The sequence below is a fragment of the Perognathus longimembris genome, chromosome 10 (genome assembly GCF_023159225.1).
Source record: "Perognathus longimembris pacificus isolate PPM17 chromosome 10, ASM2315922v1, whole genome shotgun sequence".
Lineage (NCBI taxonomy): Eukaryota > Metazoa > Chordata > Mammalia > Rodentia > Heteromyidae > Perognathus > Perognathus longimembris.
Window position 1 is genome coordinate 53397973 of NC_063170.1, and position 26047 is coordinate 53424019.

General features: G+C 43.7%; 2 protein-coding genes and 1 long non-coding RNA gene across 8 annotated transcripts in view; 2 read left to right on the top strand and 1 right to left on the bottom strand.

The window, feature by feature from the left end:
- Atxn7 (ataxin 7) overlaps positions 1-10124 on the top strand; it is a 131783-nt gene extending 121659 nt beyond the window's left edge. For 5 of the 6 annotated variants that reach the window (XM_048356075.1, XM_048356077.1, XM_048356076.1 and 2 more), the window contains 3 exons: positions 2793-3744; positions 4486-4552; positions 6104-10124. In XM_048356075.1, the coding sequence (XP_048212032.1) occupies positions 2793-3744; positions 4486-4552; positions 6104-6213 (1129 nt within the window). In that variant the 3' untranslated portion in view covers positions 6214-10124. The remainder of the gene's footprint in view (positions 1-2792; positions 3745-4485; positions 4553-6103) is intronic. The other variant, XM_048356080.1, reaches the window with a different exon arrangement.
- A 4746-nt stretch (positions 10125-14870) lies between these two features.
- Positions 14871-24782, top strand: LOC125358710. The gene is made up of 3 exons (XR_007212361.1): positions 14871-15118; positions 21683-21698; positions 24772-24782. It is a non-coding gene; the product is annotated as an uncharacterized LOC125358710 (long non-coding RNA).
- Positions 15396-24403, bottom strand: Psmd6 (proteasome 26S subunit, non-ATPase 6). The gene is made up of 8 exons (XM_048356085.1): positions 24190-24403; positions 23366-23571; positions 20993-21138; positions 20582-20801; positions 20363-20471; positions 16754-16922; positions 15717-15794; positions 15396-15594 (listed from the first exon to the last, which is right to left on the bottom strand). Exons 1-8 carry the CDS (start codon positions 24332-24334, stop codon positions 15498-15500), a joined length of 1170 nt encoding a protein of 389 aa, XP_048212042.1. The 5' UTR covers positions 24335-24403; the 3' UTR covers positions 15396-15497.
- Positions 24783-26047: the final 1265 nt, after the last annotated feature.

Sequence of the window (26047 nt, forward strand, 5' to 3'; positions counted from 1 at the left end):
GATACAGGTGCTGTTGGTCCAATTCTGGGCAGCTTTTCTAAGCAACACTTGAGATTTGCTGTTGGAGCTCAGCACTTCTCACCCATATAACAGCTCTCAGGTAGCCTCTTCCATGCCTCCAGGACACTTTCCCAGTGGTCCAGATTGTATCCTACTGGCTTAGTCCATTCCTTTATGGAAGAGCCCTGTTTGGGTAGCACCCTTCCTGAGCTGAGGTGGGATTTGAGTCTGAAATGTCATCTTCAGCTTGTGATTCTCTGAACAATGGTAGAACGAGACCAGCCCTTGCTCAGAAGCATTGCCTTGGCCCAGTTCCTGTCACTTCTGGGAACTACTTGCCCTGTATCCATTAGAACCAGTCCACATCCCTGAGAAGGCTTGGGATATTATCAGTAGTTTGTTGTTGTTTGGCTTTCTGTTTGAATTCACTTGTCTTCAAAATAAACAGTGAATTAAGGAAGCATGTATTGAAAAGCCTCAGTCTCTGTTCCCTACCCTCTCAGCAGGCAAAACTAGTTTATTGTGTAACTCTACGCATTTTATTTGTACAAACACAAGCCATTATGACTATATATTCTTACTTTGCTACCTCTAGCTAAAAAAAGTAATAAATAGATTTTGTTAAAGGAGCTTTTTAAGGAGGAAACAGTGTCACTTTGAGAGATCTGTATCTTTCCCTCTCTACTGAAGCCTATTCCTTTCCCTGGGATTTGGTTCCAGAAAATTTGGTCCTTAGCCCCAGCTACATGAGCCACCTGGTGGCCTGAAGAAGCTACTGCACCCAGTGAACAACTCCCACCCTCCACCCCCGCCCCCCAGGCCGCTTCAGCGCAGGTCCCAGTCACCTTAAGTGGCTTCGCTGAGACACATTCTGATGAGAGTATGTGGGCCAGGCCCTGGAACTCTCATTTCTGTCAACCTTCTCTGGTAATATCAGTTCTTGTCCTGACAGGGGTAGAGCTGTGCAGTCAGCTTTGCAGTCTTACCCCTCCCTGTACATTAGAATCTCCTAGAGAAATTTAGAATATTTGGCCAGGTCGAGGATCACAGTTCATGGCCTGTATAGGCGGAAAAGTTGATGACGCCCCATCTTAGTCAACAAACAGGATGTGGTGACATGCATCTATGGTTCCAGCTACATGAGAGGCCGTAGGTGGGGGGATCATGGTCTAAGATCAGCTCGTGGTGAGGACTGCTTGAAAATTACAAAGGAAAAAAAATAGGTCTGAGTGTGTGACTCAACTGGTAGAGTGGGTGCCTAGCACATGCAAGACTCTGAGTTAAAACAATAGGGCGTTAAGCGGAGAGGGAGCAAAGAGCAAAGAGGAGGAAAGGAGAAGGAATATGAGAATAAATAAATTACTAGTGTTTGTCCACCCTTTCCAGTAAACTGGTGCCATTGGTGTGGGTGTTTGCAAGCTTCACAGGTGACTGTCATGGCAACTCTCCACAGATGCAAGCACATAAATGCATTAATTCCATGTATTGTCAATGATCTTCCTAAACAGCACCTGGAAAGCACTCTGTAGCAGTTCAAGCTCTGTCTCTTGACACTCTTCCTCCCCTCCCCTCTCTTCCCCCATTTCTCTCCCCTCTCCCAGTCTCTCCCCTCCTTTTCTCCTCCTTCTCTTCCCCCTATCCCCTTCCTCTCTCCCTCTATGTCCCCCTCTCTCCTCTTCTTCCCCCTCTCACTTCTTCTCCTCTCTCCCCTTTCCTCCTTCTCTGTCCCTTCCCCCTCTCCCCACTCTCCTTCTCCTCTCTTTTTGTGTGCAGGAGTTATGCCTGTCAGCCAAGTGAGAGAGTGGCAGTCAGGCCCTTTTTTCTGTTACCTCAGCCTTTGCTTATGAGAAATGGTCTCGTGCTGTAGTCTTGCTTGGAATTCTCAGTGTAGCTTAAACTTGAACAGGTTTGTCCCAGACTCATTGTGTGTCCTCTGCTGGCCTTACACTTGCCATTCTTCTTGCCTCAGCCTCCTGAGTGCTAGAATTACGAGCCTGAACCACTATGCCTGTGGATTGCCTCTGTTTTAATTCCACTTTACATTTTATTGAAAAATTGGTGGTGTCACAATTAGAAATTGAGCCAAAATAGGGGAGGATCCCTGGTTTATGTGAATGGAACCGTAACTTCCCAATAAGTACATTGCCAATAAGTACATTGTGTTACAGGAATTACTAAGTGTTAAGACCAATAATTACAACCTTCCAGTTACTATTAGCTCATTCATTCTTGTTTCCTCAAAGTTTCTCGAGTGCATTCAGAATTCTAGGTACTTGGACTCTAATGGTAAATAGGTAGATAAGCTGTGGATTGCAAACTTGTCCAAAAGAGCCAGAGTTGTTAGTCACACAGTAAAACCACCTCGAGTCTTACAGAGTCAAGGGGTGGGCACTGTGAGTTGGAAGAGCTCATCTGTCCTGGTGGGCAGAACAGATTTCCCTAAGGAAGTGGTACTGAGCTGCAGCAGAAGGGATGAGCAGAAGCTGGGGCTGAGCGTGGTCAGGCAGAGGTCGTACGGGATGTTACATCATGGCACATTCTTGGAAATGGAAAATCTATAGCTGGGGATGGAAGTGGAGATGCAAAGCTGTGATTGTTGCAGGGATAAGACACATACACTCCAGTTTTCCAAGAATCAAGAATCAGAAGGAGGAAAACAAGACTGATGGGGAATTTCAGAGTGATCGCTCTGAGGGGTGTGTTTATCAGAGCCAAGGGGAAAGGGGTATACCCCTCTACAAGTATCATGAGCAGCTATGGTGAGTAGCACTCACTGTCCTCTCCTTTTCCAGGAAAATCCCCCCAGTGCCCAGTACCACGTCGCCCATCTGTGCACGCATTCCTCACCGGACAAACGCCGTGCCGACATCACAAGGTGGGATCAGCAGTCTTTCAGCAGCCTCTGTCTCTACATCCCCAGTTCTGCTCTCATCCACCTGCATCTCTCCAAATAGCAAATTGGTACCTGCTCATGGAACCACACTAAATGCACAGCCTGCCGTTTCTGGGGCGATGGATCCTGTGTGCAGTATGCAATCCAAACAAGTGTCCTCTTCATCCTCTTCCCCCTCCACACCCTCTGGCCTCTCCTCAGTCCCCTCCTCCCCTATGGCCAGGAAACCTCAGAAGTTGAAGTCCAGCAAGTCTTTAAGGCCCAAGGAGTCTTCTGGTAATAGCACTAACTGTCACAACGCCAGCAGCAGTACCAGTGGCGGCTCAGGAAAGAAACGCAAAAACAGTTCCCCATTATTAGTTCCCTCTTCCTCCTCTTCCTCTTCTTCTCATTCCATGGAGTCTTTTAGGAAAAACTGTGTGGCTCCTCCCGGGCCTCCCTACCCATCCATGGTGACATCTTCCCATAGCATCGGCCTCAACTGTGTGACGAATAAAGCGCACTCTGTGAGCCTCCGGCATGAGCCATCAGGGAGGGGGCCCCCAGGCGGGAGCCCCGCGGAGTCCATCAAGAGGATGAGTGTGGTGGTGAACAGCAGTGACTCCACGCTTTCTCTTGGCCCATTCATTCACCAGTCCAACGAACTGCCTATCAACTCCCATGGCAACTTTTCACACTCACACACTCCTCTAGAGAAGCTTATAGGAAAGAAAAGAAAGTGCTCTCCCAGCTCCAGCAGCAGCAAACCCACAAAGGTTGCCAAATTGCCGGCCACGAACAACGTCCACATGAAACACGCTGGCACCATCCCAGGGGCACAAGGACTAACGAACAGTTCCCTCCTCCATCAGGTAGGACTGGGACTCTGAGTCCCCCACACTGCCCGTCACCTCTCCCTTGGGATCTTTTATCAGCTCAGAAATTTGTGTGGTCAGTGTGCCCAGCTTCCAGATGTCTTTTTTTAAGGAATGTGTGAAGGGAAACCAGGCTCTTGGCCGCAGAATGCCGATCTCTTTCAAAGAGGTTCCTGGGTAAGGAAGCCAGTCTTCACTCAGTACGTAGGGCCTAGAAGGGCTTCGTGTGGGACAGCGGTGGAAGGGAACGTCTTTCCAGATGCAGCTCGTGTCCAGGTGCCGTTAGGGAGGGGGAGGGAGGCAGGGGGCGTTGGCTGTGGCGACGCTGGAGTGTTCCTCTGGATGGACACAAAACTCATCTGGAAAGGGATGATTTCAAACTGGAGGAGAAAGAGCTTGTAATATTTTTTGCTTTGAGCAATTTCAGATACTCTGATTGGATTTTACCTTACATATTCTCCTCTCTGAGGAAAGCTGGAAAATAAACTCACTATGGGCATAGCTAAAGAACAAAACCTCAATTTAAGAGAAAACAGAGTGTGGGTCCATTAGTTGTAGGTGGCTAAGTGGGTGTCGGATTCACAATTAACCATGACTTTCTTATGCTGTATCTTTGTCTTCCTCCCACCTTCTGCTGTTGCTGGTTTCTCCTGACCGCCTCTCCTGTAGCTGTGTTTCTTCCAGCTCCCTTTGCTCTAACTTCCAGCTCATCTCTCGTCTTGTTATTTCATTCATCAGGATATCTCCTCACCTTGCTTACGAACAGGAATTTCAGCAGCAGCACCCCAGAGCCCTGACTTAAAATGTGAGGCTCTTTTTTTTCATGTTTTTCCCACTTCCTCACCTCAGAAACTGAACTGTTAGGCTAGAAATTTTTTTCAGAAAATACCATGGTGTTTTCCTAATGTAATATAATTTCCTTCCAATATTTGTATGAGTTTACAGTGTCAAAGGTATGAAAGAAGTATCTGTGAACTTAAGTAGCAGCTTGAATTTGGGGCAACTAATATGTCATTTGGCTTGTTTTGCATGAGGGGGGCGGTTTAGAAAAATGAAATTTTGCTCTTAATTCTTGCTTGTTAGTTACCCACTAGCATTTATGGTAAGCATTAATAAGGTAGTACAAACAGCCAGAAGTTCTATAAACCTCCCCCCCACACACACACCCTGCCCTTAACCCTGAGCCCTGCACGAAGGGCTGTACTTGCCACCTCACGGGTGTCGTACTGAGAGCATGGGCTGCACCTAGGTGGGTGGAGATCTTACTGCCCACAAGTAACAAAAAGGACAGATGGGGGAGCGAGGACAGCAGAAAGTAACGGTGCCTGGAAAACTGGTGGTGGGTGAGAACACACCACCAACTTGGAGCAGCTGCCCAGAAATTGCAGATCTAGACGTGTATGTGACACTTGACCACTACAAAAATCTCTCATCTAGTCCACATAAGTCTTACCAGGTTTAGCTATTTATAACATGCTCATTTGCCACCTATGACTTACTCTCTGAGGGGACTGTGTCTACAAAGGAGGCCTGAGCAGTCTAACTTTGGATACTTTTCCTTAGAATCAGTCCCAACCTAAGTTTGTGTTTTGAGAATGATTTTCTCTATTCAGAACGCTTTTTATTATATAGCACCACTGCAGTCTTTATGGGGCCTATGGCTAGAAATCAGACAATGAGTGGCCCCCAAAAAGTATTGTCCGTTCTTATTTCTATGTTCAGTTATTGGTGAGAGGGATACTATAAGTTTTATGAGAATCATAAAGAGCCCCTTGACCCCAAAGTGCTTTAAGGATGCTACTCCTAGGAAAGCAAGACTTCACTTGAAGTCTGTTGCTTGTGGGATGGATTTCAAAATAGCGCTAGCTAAAACTTTCCCACAAGGAAATGAAGGGTGGCATGCACTGGGAAGTCCCAGGGTTGGGGTAGGGTAGGCACCCCTAAGTGTCTGTCCTGGCCTATTGTGAAGCTAGAGTTCTCCTGTCTACCGTGGACGCATAGCCTTGGGTGTGAACTGGCACACCTGTGTATGCTAGCCCAGCGAATAACCTGGAGTTCCTTCAAGGACACAAAAGCAGAAAACAAAATGAAAAGGCAAACATTGAGAGCTTTTTCTTTAAATTAGAAACCCATGCTTGCCAGTTTTCTGAAAGCAGATCTTTAGATTGATTGTACTCTATGCAAGTGAAGGTGTTGGAAAACTAAAGCCAGTTCTGTAGTTGATTGTCTCCAGCATAGTCCCATCCATGGATCCTACTGTGTGTGGTGGTAGGGATATTCTTGTTTAGAATCGGAGGGGTCCTGCATACAGCTCCTTACTTACCTCTTCATTGTTTCCCAACCCCTCTTTTAAAAGCCAAAGGCACGTCCCTGACAGCTGAAAACAGCACGGGGAGGAATAATCCGGACACTTTTGAGGACAAGTTACACCTCCACTCAGCACTCTGGACTCCACGATGCCTTTGAGTCTCTCTTCATGACCTCCTTGGGCCTCCAGGGTAACCGCTGGGCTGCTGTTGGGAGGATTTCCCCGAAGCTGTGTCTGTAGCAGTGAGCACTCCTGAAGGACACTGGGTCAAGTTCAGCCACCGGGCTGCTTTCATCAGTGTTAAAGTGGTCTGGACTGCTTGCTACCAATCTGTGAGAAGCTTTTGGTTTTGTTTATTTTTTTTAACTTGTTCTATCGTGGAGCTACTCTAAGTAGATCGGCCAGGCAAAAAGATGGTTTGACAAGAAGGTTAATGTCGACTTTTCTCTCTCCTACATCTCCTTGCCGGTTTCTTCTTTCATTCTCTCCCTGCCTCCTTTCCTTCTTGCCCATTTCCTTTCTCCTACTGTCTTCTGTAGGTCCCTCTCCAACACCTCCACTGGAGACCTCTGAGGAAAGGTCGCTGCCTCCTCAGCAGCTTTCTAACGGCTTTGATAGCAGTGTTCCAGAAGTAGAATGTGCGCCGTGACTCAAGGTCACGTGACAAGATAGGCCCGCCTTTTGCAAATAATTTGGGATAAGACACTACCAAAAGCTTCCAACTTACTGGCTTGAAGCTTTTGATGTCCAGTTAGCAGGTATCAGCCACATTAGAGGCTTACTTTCCATGGTACAAAACCAATCCCATGTGAAAGGAAAAGCAAAGATGATGCAAACTATTTTTGATGATGGAAAGCCAAAATGGGGCGGGTGGATGCGGGTGGTAAAATCATAATGAAGGGGAAAAAAATTCCCACATTTCCAAAGAAGTGGAATTGTCTTACCATTTATTTTCATGTAAAACAGTATGTCAGATTGTGCAGATTGTCCTGCCCAATCTTTTTTAAAGTTTGCCTTTTTAAAATAAAACTACTAGGATATACTTAAATATTTCAAAGGCATTACCCCAGTTTTCCTCCTTGGATACTGTCCTAGTACTCAGTATAAATGTCTGCCTCCTGTGCTCTGGGCATTGTGTGTGCCCCTACTTCCCTTCTGGCCACTGCAGACATGGACTTAGGTGCATTTCGGGTGGGGAGCAGACCCCCAGTGGTGGGAAGCTGGAGTGTAAGTACACATTCGTGTGAGGCTTACAGCATGTTTCCTGGAGTAGCCCTCTTGTCTTTATAAGAGTTTTGGAGCCTCTAAGATGGTTTTTGTAGTGCTTCACCCCAAATGAAAATTTAATAAGTTAAAACAGCATAGTTTGAGATGGTATTGTTGAATTTTGCGAATAATCTGGGGCCTTTTAGTGGACCATCCCACCACCAGTGCTCCTGAACCAAGGACCAGTCTACCAGTCTCTGAATTAGGAGTGTTCACACAGAGTAGCCTAGCCCAACGCAGGGCAAAATTCCCACCGTTGTGATCAGTGCACTGGGCAGGGCCTGCTCAGAGCCAATCAGTGCATCCTTTTAGCCCCACAGTTCTTGGGTTACAAACTTCAGTTTCAGGGAATTTCAAGTCAACAACCTGTAGAATGAATAAATATTTGGTTACCAGCCTAATAAATGTGAATTGCTACAGAATTATTCTTATTATGTAAGAAAACAAAGACTTTATGCAGATACTTTAAGTATAAATTGATGTAAAATACTGATTTTTTTTTTTAAGGAAGGGGAGAACAGTATCTTGTTCAATTTTATGCAATCAATCAGTAAATGTTTTTTAAAGGATACTATAGGAGAGCTAGTAAGGAGAGAGCATGGATGGATGGGCCAGTTTAGGTATAAAGGAAATCAGTCTGGTTGTTCCATCCCAGTTGTGGCGGAGAAGAATAAGAGGGAATCAGGATGTATCTAGTTGATTCCTTGGTACAAGTGCAATGGGGTATGGGTAGAATTTATTTTCAGAGCCAAGGGGACTTTGATGGTTATAAATTAAGTTGGTTTTAGTGATGGAATTTGTAGACAGATCAAGTGTTCTGAAAGATGTGAATAGGATCCACAGTAGCAAGTTGATTCAGATTAATGTAGATATTTAGATTAGTGAGTGTTACCATTTGATTTTTTTAGGCTGAAGTTTTAATTGAATTTCATTATGTCTCCTGGTAATACATAGAACATTGGGATTAGGAAATTAGCCATTTTGGATTTTGCTTGCCACAAACAGACCTATTCCAAACAGTGCTATTAAACTTTAGACTGTTCAAATATTTTATTTTCTCCAACAACTACTTTTTATTATGATGAACAATTAAGACCATTTAAAACACAGGAGTAAAAGTATTTTTTGAATTAAATTAACTTGCAAAAACCAAATTTGCAGTGGTTGGGTTGTTTCTTAGACAGACTTTGGTATCAGTTTAAAAACCAAGATAATTTTTATATTCTTTCCAATAGAATTTCATGACAACTTCTGCAGTTTTCTTAACATACAAAAAAAAGTGCTGCAATGATGAACAAAGAATTATACAAAACCTACTTTTGTATCTTTATTTTGGGATTTCTTGTTCTATTATAAATATGGAAGTAGCCCTATTTCAGAAGACATATTTTGTTAAAAATGAATTGTACATATTTAAATATGTATTTTTGCACAGGTCTTTTTTTCTGATATCCTGTTTTGGTACAATTGAGATCATCTAGTATTTATTTATTAATTAATAAAAGTAAATACCTTTTTATAATTTGAAGTGGTTCACTGCCAAGCCAATAGTTGTAGAACCTGCCTCCTTTACAGTGGAAAGGTTGCCTCTGTTCTGTGAAAGTCTTTGTTCCTTTTAATGTCTCAAGAGTGGATTCACACAGACGAAGTGGGCATTGCTTCTCCTTGGTTGCCTGATTTCCCAGTAGACCACATGTGACTAAATGACATACTGCTTTTCTCTCGTTAGTGTTTATGTGCGAGTGTGTGTGTGTACGCGTGTGCGTGCCTGTGTGTGTACACTCTGAGCACACTTGTGTTACGTATGTGATGTGGTTTAAAACTAATGGAAAAACTGAAAGTGCCTGAACCTAACTTTAATGCTTAGACAGATTCTCTTTAAAAAAAAGACTTGAATGTTCAGTTGAACTTTTAGAGTTTGCTTTTTCCACCTACATATTGTTTGTAAAATTTTAGGGGAGGAGTTGAAAACAACCAATGCTGGTAAATTTTATAAGGTATTTTACATGTAAGACCTTTGGTTCACAGTAATTTCACTGGTGATGGATTTGCCAGTGGCACCAAGAATTTAAAATCTGTCAGCCAGCAACGTACATGCCATGTCCGTTTTGTCACTCATGAAATAAGAGAGTTTAAAGTAGAATATTTAAAATATTTTGTATTACAAAAATATAATACAAAGATGTACCTCTGAGAACATTGAAAAATGTATAATTTGAGAAATCTAACTCAAAATGGCAGCTGTCTTCCTGCAAGAGTTCTGTTGCCAAGGAGTTTCTTCATGTCTCTCATTCTGTCCTGGGTGTGGGGAAAGTTGGGCTTTGAAACATGATTGCTAAAAGTTTCATTGTTTAAAAGAAAATAATCATTTTTACATTTTGTGCAAACATTTTACATTTCCAGATGATTTTAAATGAGCACTACATACTGTCAGTGTGAATGTAGGGCCTTGAAAGCATTTTTTTGGACTTGGTTATAAAAGCAATCTCCTGTGTTAAAATGTGTGAATAGTTGGACAATGTGTACACATAATCAAGAGCATCTCAGCTGGACTTTGTGTTGGCTGCTGTATAGAACATGAACAAAATGTCAAGGGATAGAAAATTACTTTGGATATTTAAAAGAGAAGAAATATATAGTCTATTTGTTTTGTAACAAGTTTCTGTAAATAAAATAATTTATACTATTTATAAGAAAAAAGTTGTGTTCTGCTTTATGAGAAATTAGTTTGTGGAACAAATATGTTACTAAACAGGCAATAAAATTAGGTCTTCTCAATAAATAAGGTTGGCTGCATGAACTATTTCACATGTTTCTGCCTCATTCTACTAAACCCCTTTAGTTTGGCTGCATTCTTTACATCCGGCACTCTTGGCAAGCACCTGTACATCAGCCTTCCTCTAGAATAAACCATGTACTTCTAGGATGTCTCCATTCTTGGGCACCGAGCTATGCCTTGGATGAGTTAGTTGCCTGTACAAACAGTGAGCACTTTTCAGTATTGTGACACTGCAGGTTTAAGGAAAACAGGATACTGATAGCTAAGAAATACATTCTGTGTGACGTTGCTTCTATTCAAGTTTCATGGAGTAATCTGGTATGCTTTTCTACCACTTGAGCCACACATTCAGTTCCAGCTTTTTGATGGTTAATTGGAGATGAGAGTCTCTTGGATTTGTCTGTTCCTGGCACTCACCAGTTCTGGTTCATTTCCTTGCTTTTAACTACCTCCCTTACTGGGTATATTAGAACATTTTAGTGTGAGGGCACTATTCATTTGCAAAAAAAATCCTAATAGAAGAAGAAAGGTCCATAACATATCAAGGAGCTAGACTAGCACTTCCCAGTGACTCAGTGCAATCATAAGAAGCCCTTTATAGACAAATTCTGCCACTGTAAGTGTCCTCAGGCCTTCTAGGAAAAGGACCATCCACTCAGTAATTTCGCCCTTAATTTATTCCTTTGTAGATTACCTGGCCCTACATAGCAAGACCACTTTATTCCTTTGTAGATTACCTGGCTCTACATAGCAAAACCATAGAGGTTTGGCATTGTTGGACCTTGACAAATGGGATTTCACTGACAGAAAGGCAGGGTTAAGATCTTCAGTGCAGAAGGGGCAAACAGGATGACGGTAGGGAGAAAGGGAAGAAATCTGCATGGAATTCGCTGCACAGGAGGGAATGATAGGTTGCAGTCTGTCAAGATCTTTGATTTTCATGGGGCCTTCATCCTTAGAAGTATGTGAGATCAGATCATAGAAACTCACATGTTATTCTCACAGCCCAGAGAAACTGCATGGTCCAGTACCAGCACTGGTAGCTACCAAAAGTAAAAGCTGTACATGGGAAGTCAAAGGCACTGAAATTTTATCTCCCTGTCTATTGTATATTCACTCATTTCAGTGTCACTACCACACCCTATCAAGCCTTAACCAAAAAATTCTTCCTTAAATCAAGGCTTAGGTCCTCTGTTCTCAACCACTTCCTCCTCTTTCTGTTCTTTGTCCTGAATTCTCAATTCTGTTGATAAATGCAGTTATTTATCTTTCATTTCTATACCCCTAAGCTTGGACTATCTAGTGCACTCTTAGGTATAGGAAAGGGTGAGAATGTCAACCAAAGAATTTCTCAGGGAGACATAGGAAATTAAGCACTTCCAACTTAATACTGCCCCTAAAACTCTTATCACAGGGCCCTCCAATAATTATAGACGACAAAATGGAGAGGTGAGAACTTGGGACAAAATCACTTATAAAACTGTCTTAATAATCTAGGTGCAAATTACTGAGCTTGCTAATCAAGGCTATATTTATGGGGATTAGGACTCATTGTACCACCTTTTTCCCCAGCACTGGGGATGAAACCTAAGTAGGCACTCTACCACTGAACTATATCCTTAGCCTCTAGAGATCTGAAGTTTGTTAAGACATTAAAGAGCAAAGACAGTTCACATCTACTTTGCCAAAACAATCGATGAGTTAAAAGTGAAATCTGTGATACAGCAACAAAGAAAGAAAAAGATATAACAAAAGATTGAAATAGAGATTTGTACCCAGTTAGCTAGAATGGATGGAGCATAGCTGGGAGTTCTGAAATGTGAAAAGGAAATGTTCATTTTTGAATGGCAAATGATGTTCCAAGTAGACAAGCTTATCTGGGAAAAATAAGTAGTTCTTGCATTTATTATGCTAAAATAGTTTTTATTGGTAAGTCCTTGATACACCAGATACTATACCCAAGCACTTTATGTACATTTACTCTCACACTAAGCTTTTAGAAAGCAGATCCTTTAGTCTCAGCTATACTGAGGACCTTCTAAGATAGTACCTCACCTCAGATCTCTCAACTAGTAGGTCGCACAGCATGAAGACTATTATATTTCATACTGTCAGAGCAATGTTTGTTTTTGGTAATATACTTTAAGAATTACATGAAAGTATCCTAATCTGACAAACACAGCACATGTAATGATTTCTAGGATTTCACAAAACTCAGCCTACCCTCCCTGGCCCCAAGAGGGGAGAGCGCATAGGATGACGTCCTACCGGGGAGCCGATACATGCAGTAACACTGGAGAGAAGTACTAGAGGCTCTGAGGGCCTGTGGTGGGAACTGGAGAATACACTGTTGGAACTCTTGGTCTTTTCTCCAGCACAGTAGAAACTAACAGTGGTTATTGGGAAGATGGGAACATAGAACTTGGACAAAGCTTGCCAGAGTGTGCCTGCCAATGGTCTGGCTTGGTAGTGAAGGAAGAAAGTGGAGAGCTACTAAGGCAGGCATTCTCATGACACCAGTTCATTGGCAAAGGAGCTTAGAAGGCAGGGTCACTTGTCAAGGGAGTATTCCTATTTGGAAGAGCCCAGGGGGTAGAGGAATAGGGCAGAAGAATCCATGTGCAATTTCTAGTTTTACTTTGAAAAGTAGATCTGTTCAGATGCTAGTGATGCCTAGGTGAAACCATGGCAGTGGGTTCAAGTGGCATGCAGGAAAGAGCATTAGAGTGAAGGCCCAGGGCCCGTGACATTGGAGGATTTCTGTGGAACTTACCTGTTCCAGCGTACTTAGGGTTAGGAAGAAAGTCTGAGCCAGCTGCACAGTTCTGGAATGACCTGGTGTACAGGCACCATGACTGGGCTGAGTGGTTAAGCAGGTTCACCGAGAAGGCATTTGATGAGAGAGGAAACTATGGCAGGGAGAGCAGGGAACAAGCCAACAGCAGACTTCATCTTGACCCAAGTTTCAGTGATTAGCCAGAGGGATTCAAGGAAAGCTGAGTAAATCCTCAAATGTAGTGCCAAGTGCCAATGGCTCACATCTGTAGTCCTAGCTACTCAGGAGGCTGAGATCTGAGGATGGATGTTTCAAGTAAGTGAGACTTTTATCCAATTAACTACCAAAATGCCAGAAGTGGAACTGTGGCAAGTGGTAGAGCAGTAGCCTTGAGCAATAAAAGGTCAGGGACAGTGGCTAGGCAGAGTTCAAGCCCCAGGACCAGCACCAACAATAATAATAAAGTCAAATTTAGTTTAGTAGAATTGATAATACGCCGGTTAAACCCTGGGCACGTTTATCTCTAAAGGCAGGGTTTAAAGTTGCCAGGGGACCTCCTCCTGGCAGTCTTGCCTCGGAAAAGTATACTTCCCCTTTTTGGAGGACATCTCAGGATAGAAAGCTGACATGTAGTGACTGCACGGGAAAGCTCATTGTATTTTTTTTTTTGTTTTTGTTGCCAGTCCTGGGGCGTAGACTCGGGGTCTGAGCACTGTTCATGGCTTCTTCTTGCTCAAGGCTAGCACTCTACCTCTTGAGCCACAGCGCCACTTCCGGCTTTTTTCTATATATGTGGTGCTGAGGAATCGAACTCAGGGCTTCTTCATGTATACAAGGAGAGCACTTTACCACTAGGCTATATTCCCAGCCCCTCACTCTATTTCTTAAATTCCATCTGTATAAGGGAAACATTACAAGAGATTGCTTTTTTGGTTGCTATTTTAGCAGCACTGACGTTGAACTCAGAGCTTTTTGCTTGCTAGGCACTTGAGCATATATTTAAAGGACTACTATGGTAAGAGCAGAGTACTAAAAGCTCTTGATGTGTTTTGCATGTCTTCAGAAACACAAATCAGTCTACAGGTTAGAAAGTTAAAACCAGTGGCTAGAACTTTTCTCTGAGTTTGCTAGATTGGATGTGAACCCAGTCCCTAACCACTGTACCAGTATGAAGTTAGTAAAAACTACAGGCTTACGTAGTGTTCACAGGCAGAGGATTACACAGTCTGCTCTTTTTTTCTTTACACCCTAACTGTAAAGGCAGATTCTCCTTAAAAAAAAAAAAAAGTTACCACCACCAAGGACTAATTCAAAATACTGTGAAACTTTCCAATTTTGTTAATGATCTTTAACTTGTTGACGCAGTTTGGTTAGGTTACTTAAAGATGATATATTTGGCCAAAGAATCCTATACATACTGCAATCTGTACTCATGGGTCGAATTACAGGCATTTAACCATGTTCATGTTGTTGAGTGGTGATGCTATACAAAGATACTTCTTAGATTTACTAGAAGTGATGTAAAGCTTTAACATCTTTATTCATGTAACTGGTTTATAGATAACTGCTTTATGGTTTGTAGCCCACCTTACATGAGGACGTGGACTCAGAGATGAAGTAATAACATGTAGCTACGATCAGCTACAGTGGTGTTAATATCTTGTGGCCTTATGTAGGAGATGGCTCCAATTTTCTTTTTACCTTCAAGCTGACACTTTGAGGCTTAGCAGTATGCCCTGGGATTTGCAATCTAGAATAACTGTGATACAGAATAATGGTTGAACAGTAAATAACAAGGGCTTCAATACTGTATTAATGTATATGTATTCATACAGAATTTCAAGATAATGGACTTTGCAGCAAACAGTTCCTTCAAATGGTCTGCAGGGTGTAATTTCAAAGCAATCCCACTACAACTGCTTGAATTTCTTTATAAATTAAAAAATGAGCTCAATCTAACCTTTTAGCAGCCGGTATAAACTGTACTTCTGTCGCCTGGTGCATAGTGACAGGTTTTAAGAGGTATCACACACCAGGTCATTCCTCTAACTAAACCTTGGGTGACCGGGTGCCTTTTTTTCCTGCTAGAGTCCTGATCCCCGCCTATTTCACTGTATCTGCTTTTCTATTCATAGCACTTACCCATCTGATGGGGCGACCAAGAGCAACTACTACTGTCATCCAATATAAATAAATCATATTGTAGAATTGCGGTCATGCCCAACTGCTCACGCACTGGCCTGTGTGCTCTCGCTCTCCCCCTCCCCCTTCCCCCCTTCCCCCCGCCGGCTCTATTTAAGCCTCATATCTTACATAATAAGCTTTACAAAGCAGGGAACACAAATGACCTTTTTTTCTAAAGACAAGAGACTTGAAGGTAAAAGAGGAACTGGTCACCATCCCTATTTTATTAAAGTCTCACCATGACCATTATAAAACTGAAGCCTAAATATTCCATGATCGAACATTTTAAGTGGTCTTTATTGTATATACATTTCAGAAAAAAAAGTTGAAAGAAATAACAATGAAGTATTTATTTTTTACAGTTTCACTGGGCACAAAGTAAACTATAAAAATCCAAATTAATTATCTGTGAAGGAAATATCCTCTATTAAATGGTTTTACATATTAATTACTCTGGAAAGTTTCTGAACTCTATTTAGAAGCAGATCTCCTTTCTTGATCGTTTCTTGGTACTGCCAGTTCTTGCTATCAGGTCTGTAAATAAAGAAAAAGAAAATTGCCAATCAATTTAACAATAGTTGCCCTACTTTTATTTAAAAATGTAAAACATCCCTTATTTAGAGCAGTGTAACACATAATACAGCAAGCCACAGTACCTGTTTGTCTCCACTATCTCATTCACTTTGTCTATTTTGCAGTGTAGTCTTCCAGCAGCAATGAATCGGGACAGCTCCCTAGCAGAAAGCCAGTATTAACTTCACGAGAAACAGTAAAATACAAGATGAACTTTTACACAAATGCATTAATTACCACTTGACTTTCCCCGAGAGCCATAGCACACACAGATAAATGCTTTTAAGAAGAAAATTAAGGATAGACCTGGGGGGTGGGGGGGACTGAGAACAAAGCCGCTGCCCACAGCACCATTCGCCTTTACAAACAGCAGCTCCCTTCCCTTTCCAACCAGTATCTTAACTGAAGCTAAGGAACTGGGAGGGAAGAAATGCACTGGGGAGGGAAAGCTATGGAAAGTGCCTATTAGACATTCCCAAGTGATGTAGGAATTTAAAACAAGGCATTCTAGGTAACAAGTAGAGCTAGTCTTAAAACACAAAGGAAAAACAATAGCACCTGACTTCACTTGTCATCAAGTCTAAACTTAACCACCACAGGACATGAAATTGAAGAAAGGAGAAAGCCTGACCACACCACACCAGCACTCAGTAGCAGAGCTGTTGCTCATGGACCGTGTACCTGCTCAGACTCTAATAGCCTTCTTTTTGTTGAGGATCATTTGAAAAAACAAATATGAGGGGGAATGATTCTTTTTGTGTGTGTTTTTATTATCATAAAGATGATATACAGAGGGCTGAAATGATTCTTAGTGTTTATTTGCCATTTCCCTTCCCTAAAACAGAAATGTACAAAGACGGGGACCATGAACAGGATCAAACATAGTGAGGCATCAGTATTTGCTGAATCTCTGATTTAAGTGTTAGAAAAGTCCCACATACAGGTACCAATCTGACCAGACATAGAGCTAAAGGAAATAGGACCAAATGTACAATAGCCTGCAGAAATCAGAAATAGTAAGTGGGATAGTGACCAAGTTTGTTTTCCCTAAAATTGTGAAGGAAACAATGCAAATGGAGAAATAGTTAAAAGTAACATTAAAACACATATTTAAACTTACTGATCAATGAATTCCACGCCAACACCAAAGGCTTCTGCCATGTAGCCTAGAGTTAATGACCTATATGACTCCAGCAACTGGCTGTATGCATGAATTCTCATTTCTCTTACATAGTATCGGTAATGAGGAGCAAAGAGCCAGTCCTTTTTCATCTCCTGTTCCACAATGGCTATGAGGAATAAAAAGACAAGTTATCAGTCTCCTCCTCACAGAGATTAAGAATGACAGCAACTCTAGTGGGGTGCTAACGCTTAACAAGTAGATCTGACGACAAAGAAAACATCACTGTCCTCCCATATCCAAGGAGCAGCAGTGTTGAGGGAAGCCAGCTGTTGGGACTTTGGTCTTAACTCGCTCAGCCAAGTGACATCACCCACAGAAGAGAGCTTGCTTCTTAAGCAGACATTTTCAAAAGTAACAAACCAATTCTACTGTTAAGAAAGGAGGACTAATTCCAGGAAATGCCAAGTTCTCTGAAGAAAACACAAGGGATGGGACAGTGATTAGGAGATCGTCACTTGCTGGGGGGTGAGGGAGGGATACAGGGAGCACTACAGAAAAGAGCCATTCGGCCGTTCTGAGAAGCAGGCAAGGCAAATCGGCAGAGGTTCCAAAGCAGGATAGTATGGCTGAGTCCAAAACTAGAGAACTGTTTGCTTAATTCTGAGCTGCACAGATGCAGGAGGTGAAAGAAAAGAATCAAAAACGTACTTATGGCTAAACCAATGAAAATGCCTGGAGAGTAGACACAGGATGTTGGGTGGTTTAGGGGGGATGGGGGGGATTTTGCTGTTTGAATGGAGGACATACTTAGGCACTGTCCGGTGGGTTTGCCTGTTAGACAAGCGAGCAGAGAGGCTAAGGAGACATTCAGGCATGGGTCCAGTGCTCAATATAAGTATGCAGCTAGAGATCTGAATGAAGATCACTGCCCTACTATGTATTTAATGACATTATGAAGGCAGACACAGGACAGTGGCCCTGTCAATTAAAATATGATGAGGAAGTAAGTAGAGAGAAGACAAACATGTTACTGTGGAACAGAGAACAAATCCCTAACAAAGGAACATGATTTAGAACATGAGGATCAATGGCCACTAAGTGATATGGGGAGTATACCCTCACCAATAATAAAAAATACAAAAAGCCAATAAAGCTGTTTCCTTCCAGACTGAGTGCGAGAGAAAGGGGTGTGTGTTCAAATGCAACCACATGAGAGGTATAAATTGTCTAAGTGTAAACTGATAACACTATTTCCAGATGGCAAAGGTGGCCAAGATTATTAACATTTGAAAATTTCAACTTCTTACATTCTTTTTCCTAAGAAAATAACAAGTAGAAAAGCAGCAGTGCAGGAATATTTCCAAAGGCTGCCTTTTGCTTTTACTGGAGTGGCTCATCGCATACACTGTGGTACGAGGTCCTTACCCAGGGTAAACTGGAAGCTCAGAGGGGCCTCCCATCAACCATCACAGTGCCAGGGCGAGACGTCACATAGCCTAACTCACTTTCAGTCAGAAGGGAGTGGCCTTTCCCTGAAAGGCCATCTGTTTGTACACTGACGTGCAAAGAGTCTTTACACTTAGGAAGCACCTATCAAGTGGTACCATGTTAAGTGTAATTAGAGTTATTACATGTGCTCATCTCCAGACACCAATGCCCCTGAAAGACACTGCAGCCCTGGTAACAGCAGATACCCGAAGTCGGGACACTTCATGGGTGCTCACAGAGCCTCTTCTGCTTTATGATTCTGTTCCCATACACATAAACAAGAATGAAAAGTGACATGTATATATAACCTTTGGTTTTAAAAATGGTTTTGGCAGGGGCTGGGACTATGGCCTAGTGGTAGAGTGCTTGTCTCACATACATGAAGCCCTGAGTTCAATTCCCCAGCACCACATATATAGAAAATGGCCAGAAGTGGCGCTGTGGCTCAGGTGGTAGAGTGCTAGCCTTGAGCAAAAAGAAGCCAGGGACAGTGCTCAGGCCCTGAGTTCAAGCCCAGGATTGGCAAAAAAAAAATGTTTTTGGCAGTGCTAGGATTTAAACTTAGGTCCTCACACTTACTGGGCAGGCACCCTACCACTTGAGCCATAGCCCTATCCTTTTGCTTTATTTTTAAGATAGCTGCAGGCATTTTTGCCTTGAGTCAACTCAAACCACAATCTTCGCATGTTGCTGGGCTCCAGGCCCACCACCACACCCAGCTAATTTGCTGAGAGAGGCCTCCCTAGCTACGTGCTGGGGTTAGCTATGAACCCAATCCTCCCAGTCTACACCTTCTGAGTTGCTGGGATTACAGGTGTGAGACACCCTGCCCAGCCTATAAACATGTTTTGGCTTTTTTTAAATTGCATATAAACGAGGGGAAAATGTTTGTGTAAATGTATGGATTTGGGGGCATGATGAGATACTGAAAACTATAGTTGTTACTTTCTCAGTTTGTCTTTGATTTCTAAAAACAATCCAGGAGTTTTGATATGCCCTTTCTCTGTCGATGTTATTTAAAACACATTAGTCTCTGAATATCGTGCGAATAATCACACGAAACCCAGTAGTCTTCTGTCCCACAGAATTGTGCGGGTGAGCCTCTGCCACCCACGCAATCAGCGATCACTGGCCCGCCTCCTGCACTTCAAGTATTTGAGAAATGTACAGATTCAGAACAAATGAAAATCGAATCCAAAAGTATTAGGAGAAAAGGTTGCTAGTTAGGATGGGGAGGGTGGAAAGGAATTAATTCCTTTGGTTTCAACAACCATCAATGTCAATGTCGTATTAGTATCTCTTCCTTGACATGACTGATTAAACACAGTCCTTTGTAGAGTCCTCAACAATGTACAAACAGTGGTGTGTCAGGAACCCTTGCAAGTTTAAAACAACAACTAAAAGATTGTTTGAAATCTGCAGTGTAACACACCACACTCTACAGTGTTAAGAGGTTCCCTAGCCAAGTGTTAGGCAAATCACTTGGGAAGAACCCTTTTATCAAACTGAGAGCCAATTCTAACAGCTTCTTAATCACTGACAGTCATTAGCAGGAAGCCTACTGGTGAGGAAGAAATGTGGGCCAGGAAAACGTGTCCCTAACATCTCTGCAAATGGACTGACTCTGCCCCAGACGATGCTCTCCCCCGCACCCCCCCCCCCCACAGCCCCTGAAAAGCCTCCAAACCACACACACCTATGTTAGGTAAAGAAGAACCCACGGTTACATTCAAGGCTGAATCCATCTCAGCACTAGGGAGATTCGGACTGCCCTCACATCTTTCCCATACAGCTAACAGTCAAAACCATTTACTTGGGTTTGCTCTACACTGTTAAAAACTGTAAGCAGTCTCCTCCAAGGGCTATCCGATACATGTTTACATAAGCCATAGAGATCTATTACATGTTCTATTCTATTAAACACTTACAAAACTCAATCATCCTATGTCCTGGATGATATGAAAAGAGGACACACTTGGCTGATGTTGTTCTAAAGAAAACTGCACAGACTAGCCACACTTATCAAAGACCTGCACTGCTTATTAGATATGTGAAAAACCAGCTCTGGTTTGTTTATATACAGGGTCAGAAGATGAAGACAAACAATTCTATCCTTACCTAAGGACTGGAAGAAAACAGAGTAACGACACTCATAGAGAGAAAACAGATACTGCCGCACCGCTGGAAGACTGTGTAACACCTCAAGGATCTCTGCTCCTTTAATGACCTAGGCATAAAAACAATCAAAATAAACATGTTCTCAACCTTGGCTATTTAGACTAGAAAAGCCTGGAATGGTCTGTCAAGTATGAGTCCTTGGGGAGGTGCGGTCATTACCTTCTCCCTCAGATCTGGTCTTTCTAAGGCAATCATGCTGACGTAAACAGTGTAAGTCACAAAGGTTTTGTAGTCCATGAGTTCATAGGATGTAAACGTTGACACGGTGTCCAGAAAGAGTTCAGCTGCCTGCTTGAAATCACGAATAGCCACACAATAAAGACCTTGATACACTTTGAGGCGGTTTCTCCTGTCCCAATCTCCTCCTTCTTCAATTAAGCTATTAAACAAAACAGCAAGGTTATAACAGACAAAATGTTTTCAAAGAAAACGTTTAAAAAGTTGAACTAGAGAAATATTTAAAGAATTTATTTAATCAAGTACTTCAGCAGGAGTAAGCAAATAGGCAACCCCTTCTACCAAGTTCTCACAAGCAGCATGTACTCCAGAGGCACCACTGCTAATAAGTACCTTTTGGCCTTTTCAGTATTTCGTGTGATGAGATCATTATCCATATAAAAGAGACCGATCCTAAGGAGATAGAATACAATATCCAGCCGGTGACCCAGGGCCACAGTTTTGTCATAGGTCTTGCGAAAGGCTGTCAGAGCTCCCTCCTGTCCAAGAAATCCAACACAAAAAGTGAGAAAAACTTACAAGTTCTGAAGCTACCAGCTGCCTAGAATTTTCTTCACAAGGCTAGGGAAACAGAAATAGAGACAAAAAGAGGAAGGCTACCGGCTGATCCTTACTGACTGGGTTATAAGCAATATCCTTCTATAAGATATAAGGTATGTCTAGCACTACTTATGTTCTTTGTTTAATACGATCAGTGTTTATATCCTTAATAATTACAAAATAACTTTACCATAGATTATTTCAAACATAAAAGGGAAGTCTTAGCTATAAATTATTGGCATACAACCAAGTATGTAAGTACCCAAGTCCACTTCAAAGCATTATGAAATTAAGAAGTTTATTTTCTAAGAACATGAATAAATCCTTTGTTTATACTTGGTACTTTGCGGGGAGGGGGTAATGGAGCTTGAACTCAGGGCCTGGGCACTGTCCCTGAGCTCTTCTGCTCAAGGCTAGTGCTCTACCACTTTAAGCCACAACTCCACTTCCACTTTTCTGGTGGTGATAAAGTGGAGATAAGAGTCTCATGTACTTTCTTGTCTAGGCTAGCTTCAAACCACGATCCTCAGATCTTAGCCTTTTTGAGTAGCTACGATTACAGGCAGGAGCCACAAGCATCCAGCTATACTTGATACTTTAAAGATCACATATGGCTGGTCTAAGTAGTTACTAGCTATGCTGCATAAATATATAAGGGACTGCGAAAACAGCAACAGTGTTCCCTAGCACTTGGGTCGCACTTGGGTCTTGGTATGACAACGTTGTCCCTCACTGAGGAACCAGGAATACCATGAAGGAAGTCTAAGTCTAGTTGGGGAGAGTAAAAGGAACAAGTGAGCTTGGGAATCTTGGGTCAACATACAGCTGACCAAGAAGATCATATCAGAAGGACAGTCTTGAAAACGACTCCACTAACAAATGCAAGGAACTGAGCATCATAAAGAACAGAACAGCCTATAATCTGGTAATGCAACCATTAAGTACTTAGCAACAGTCAATAAAAAAATGAAAAGCAGTAAAAATAGGGGGAAATAAGGATGGCTTTTTGGAAGAATGTTACTTAATAAAAGAAATAAAATATTAGAACATAGTGGTCTTATAATCCCTTGATGCTGATTCAAGCATGTGTTTGTTGAAATTCAAGGTCTGAATCAACCTTTCAGTTTCTCACTCACATGTAATACGTCACTCTTTCAAACCAAACAACAGATATTCAAATATTATTTTTTAACTTTTCTGTATTTTCCCGATTTTTATGCTGACCAAGTCTCATTTAGAAATGGGGGGGGGGGAACTTGTTAAAATTCAAGTTAATAGCTTAAAATATAAGCACTTTCTCTGTGCCCCGAGCTGTTTGCCTCCCTCTTTCGCCAGCACCAAGTAGTAGCTATCATCCCCATCTCACAGAGGAAAGCAGCAAGGATTCCCTAAATCACAATCACACGAGGTAGAAAGAAAACACAGACAATACAATCCCAGGGCTTCCAGCAGTCAAACCACATCTGAAAGCTGTATACGCACACGTAAGAGCATTCAGAGCCTGCCCACTTACCAGTTAAAAAACTTAAAGTCTAGTGATATGTACACCTGGCAACACAAAATAACCGCCCCAACAATTTTGTTGCGGTGATGTGTTGATTAGTAGTACTTTAGGAAAACATGAGCACCCATACACAGGGGATATACACAAGCATGTTTGCACAGCAGCAGTTTAAGGCTGAAGCAGTATACAGATCTATGAGCAGCTGAACAAAGCATGCTATACCAACAGTGGGTTACTAGGTAGACGAAGAACCAAAATGAGCAAGATTTATGAATATAAAATTCAGATAAAATGCCAGAGGAAAAGCATAAAGACCTGTGTACACTCAACAGAGTAAGCAAAACAAATTTCAGTTAGAACATTACCCATTCTTTATAAGACATATATATGCATGTAAATGCACAACACAAAGAGCTACAAAGATTGTCTCGATGTAAGGAATTAGGAAAGATCAAACAAAACTTCAACACTGTCTTGTAGTCCCTTAGGGAAGGGGAAGAGCACACATTTGGCTGTTGTGTAGGGACGGAAACGGGGTACTGCAAGACAACTATTACTCTTTGTACTAACTAGTTCAGGTAAACGTGACTGATGGCCTCGGTGCTTGTAAGCAAGACGTCACCTTGCTGGATTCATCCCATATTTCCCACCTGTCCGCTCACCTTGTCACCTATCCGACAGAGGTACTCCGCTTTCGCCATCATGGCGTCTCGAATTTCACTCTCGCCCAGATTCTTCTCCGCATCTTCCAGCTCCTCGTCCAGCCGCTTCAACTCTTCTTCGTTTGCCTTCTTCATCTTGGTGAGCAGATCCGTGTCCATCTGCCAGTCGAGAGACTTGCACAAGGCTTCGTAGTAAGGGGCCATGTCTGAAAGAAAAGCCAAAAGAGGGCGGTGAGGGACGCCCCTCGAGCTCTCAAATCTGGGTCAGTCGTCCTCCCCTATGCCCCGTGCCACCAAGCATCAGAGGTCTGTACAAACACACACACACACACACACACACACACGCACGCACACACGGCATCCACCAAGCCCCCAGAACTGCTCAGATAGCCTGGGATCTTTAAGTCAAACAAGCGTCGCTGGCCTGCCCGCCCCCCCTCCACCCCCGCCCCGCTCCGAGGTGGACCCGCTGATGCCTCTTCGGGACACCAGTCCCCAAACCAGAGCCGCGAGGGCCAGAGGGACCGAGGCCCCGGCCCACTCTACGGGGACCACGGGCGGTGCCGGTCCTGACAGCAGCCGCTGGGCCTCGGCTGCGAGTCCCTCGCCGCCGGGTGACACCGCGGGATCCCCCCGGCCTGCCCTCGGAGGGGTGCGGGCGGATCCCACGGCGACGCGGGAAAGGCCTGAGGGACGGCGAGGCCCAGCCCGGCCCGGCCCGGCCCGGTCGGGGACCCCCACCCGCGGGGCGCCCGCGCTCAGCCCCGCTGCCGGGGAGCGCGAGGCCCGGGCCCAGGCCGGTGACTCGGCGCCGCGGGCCTCACTGTTGTCACGGACGGCCGCCATCAGCTCCTCGCGCACCACCGCGTCCCCGCGGTGCTCCGGCAGGCTGAGCAGGAAGCGCAGCTGCGCGATGCGCAGGTCGGGGTTCTTGGGAAGACCCTCCTCCTCCAGGTTCTCCAGCGGCATGGCGGCGGCGGCACGGTAAGCGACCAGGAGACGGCGACCAAGACTCGGCCCACGGCGGCACCGGAAGCGAGAGGAACGAGTCAAGACTCCCCGGCTGCCTCCAGCCCGGCTTCCGGTCCCACCCCTGCTGCCGCCACCTGTAGCGTCCCCTGCTGGACACCGCCGGGAGCATCCGGCCTGGGTGCGTGCGCCCCCGTGTGGTTGCCGGTGGCTTTTCCTCGCTCCAGGCCCAAAGTGGGTGGAGCCTAAGCTAACTTCAAAGTTCAGTTTCTTGAATGCTGAGGAATGGAAGTGCTGAGGAATGGAACCCAGGGCTTCATTTGAGGCAAGCACTCTGCCACTAGGCCATATTTCCAGTCCACTTTTATTCTTTTTAAAGCTGTTTTACTTCTTGTTGTTTTTGAGCTGGAAAACTTTTGTTGCTGTTATTGTTCAAGGCTAGCACTCTACCACTTGAGCCATGGCACCACTTCGAGATTTTCTGTTTATGTGATACCAAGGAATCGAACTCAGAGCTTTATGCATGCTAGGCAAGCATTCTACCACTAGGCCAAACTCCTGGCCCTGGAAAACTTTTTTTTAGTGGAAATAAATATAAATTAAAAGGATGATAATAATAAACAACCACCATGTGTCAAATCCTCTCAGCTCATTTGAAACCTCTTAACACCAAAGCAATTATATTAGCTCACAGATGACAAACTGAGACAGAAAGAGTTTGAGAACATGATCAACCAAGTGACGGTGACAGCCACATAGCAAGATCTAAGTACAAGCTCCTTTCTATGATATGCCTCTAAATCCCATCCTATTGTAAGAAGAAGATGGCACCCAGAACCCAACAGTTCTGATTCAACAGCAGCTGTAGCATCTGTACACTCGAATTAGCTCATTGCACGCCTGTAGTTTCAGCTTCCTTTTGGGGTACAATCTTCAGAACTGGTAATAAATAGTTGCATGGAATTCTGTCCAACATATGTATCACCATTCCCTTTTTATTCTTCCTCCACTACAGAAAAGACTAGCTTTCCCACGAGGCTATATTCCTAATATCAAAGTTGAAAGGCCCGGGCAGTGGTGACTCAGGCCTGTGGTCCTAGCTCTTCAGGAAACTGACATCTGAAATTCACAGTTTGAAACCAGCTTGGGCAGGAAAGTCAGTGAGACTCTTATCTCCAATGGATCACCAAAAAGCCCCAAGTGGAGCCCCAAGTGGTTCAAGTGGTAGAGTAAGCTAATGCACAAAAGCTCAGGGGCGGGGGCTGGGGATATAGCCTAGTGGCAAGAGTGCCTGCCTCGGATACACGAGGCCCTAGGTTCGATTCCCCAGCACCACATATACAGAAAACGTCCAGAAGCGGCGCTGTGGCTCAAGTGGCAGAGTGCTAGCCTTGAGTGGGAAGAAGCCAGGGACAGTGCTCAGGCCCTGAGTCCAAGGACCAGGACTGGCCAAAAAAAGAAGCTCAGGGGCAGTGCCCAGGGCAGGCACCAAAAGGCACCCAAAGCAAGCAAGCAAGCAAGTTTAATTGGTATTGTCTGGTTTCCAGGTGTCACCATATAAACTCATAATCAAATTAAAGTTGCAATGCCCAAGGGGGTCTGAATTTTGGGGGGTTCTGAGAGAAGTCCTTAGGACTCCAGCTGAACTGTGGGGACCCAGGCCCCCAGGCTCCCTCCCTGCCACCAGCCTCCGTCAGCAACACCTGTCCTTCC

Coding starts and splice junctions, on each gene's coding strand:
- Psmd6 (XM_048356085.1), bottom strand. CDS start 24,334: ATGCCGCTGGAGAACCTGGAGGAGGAGGGTCTTCCCAAGAACCCCGAC. Junction 16,923..20,362: donor TGTTTTCTTCCAGTCCTTAG/GTAAGGATAGAA, acceptor TATTCCTCATAG/CCATTGTGGAACAGGAGATG. Junction 15,595..15,716: donor GAGATAGTGGAGACAAACAG/GTACTGTGGCTT, acceptor CTTTATTTACAG/ACCTGATAGCAAGAACTGGC.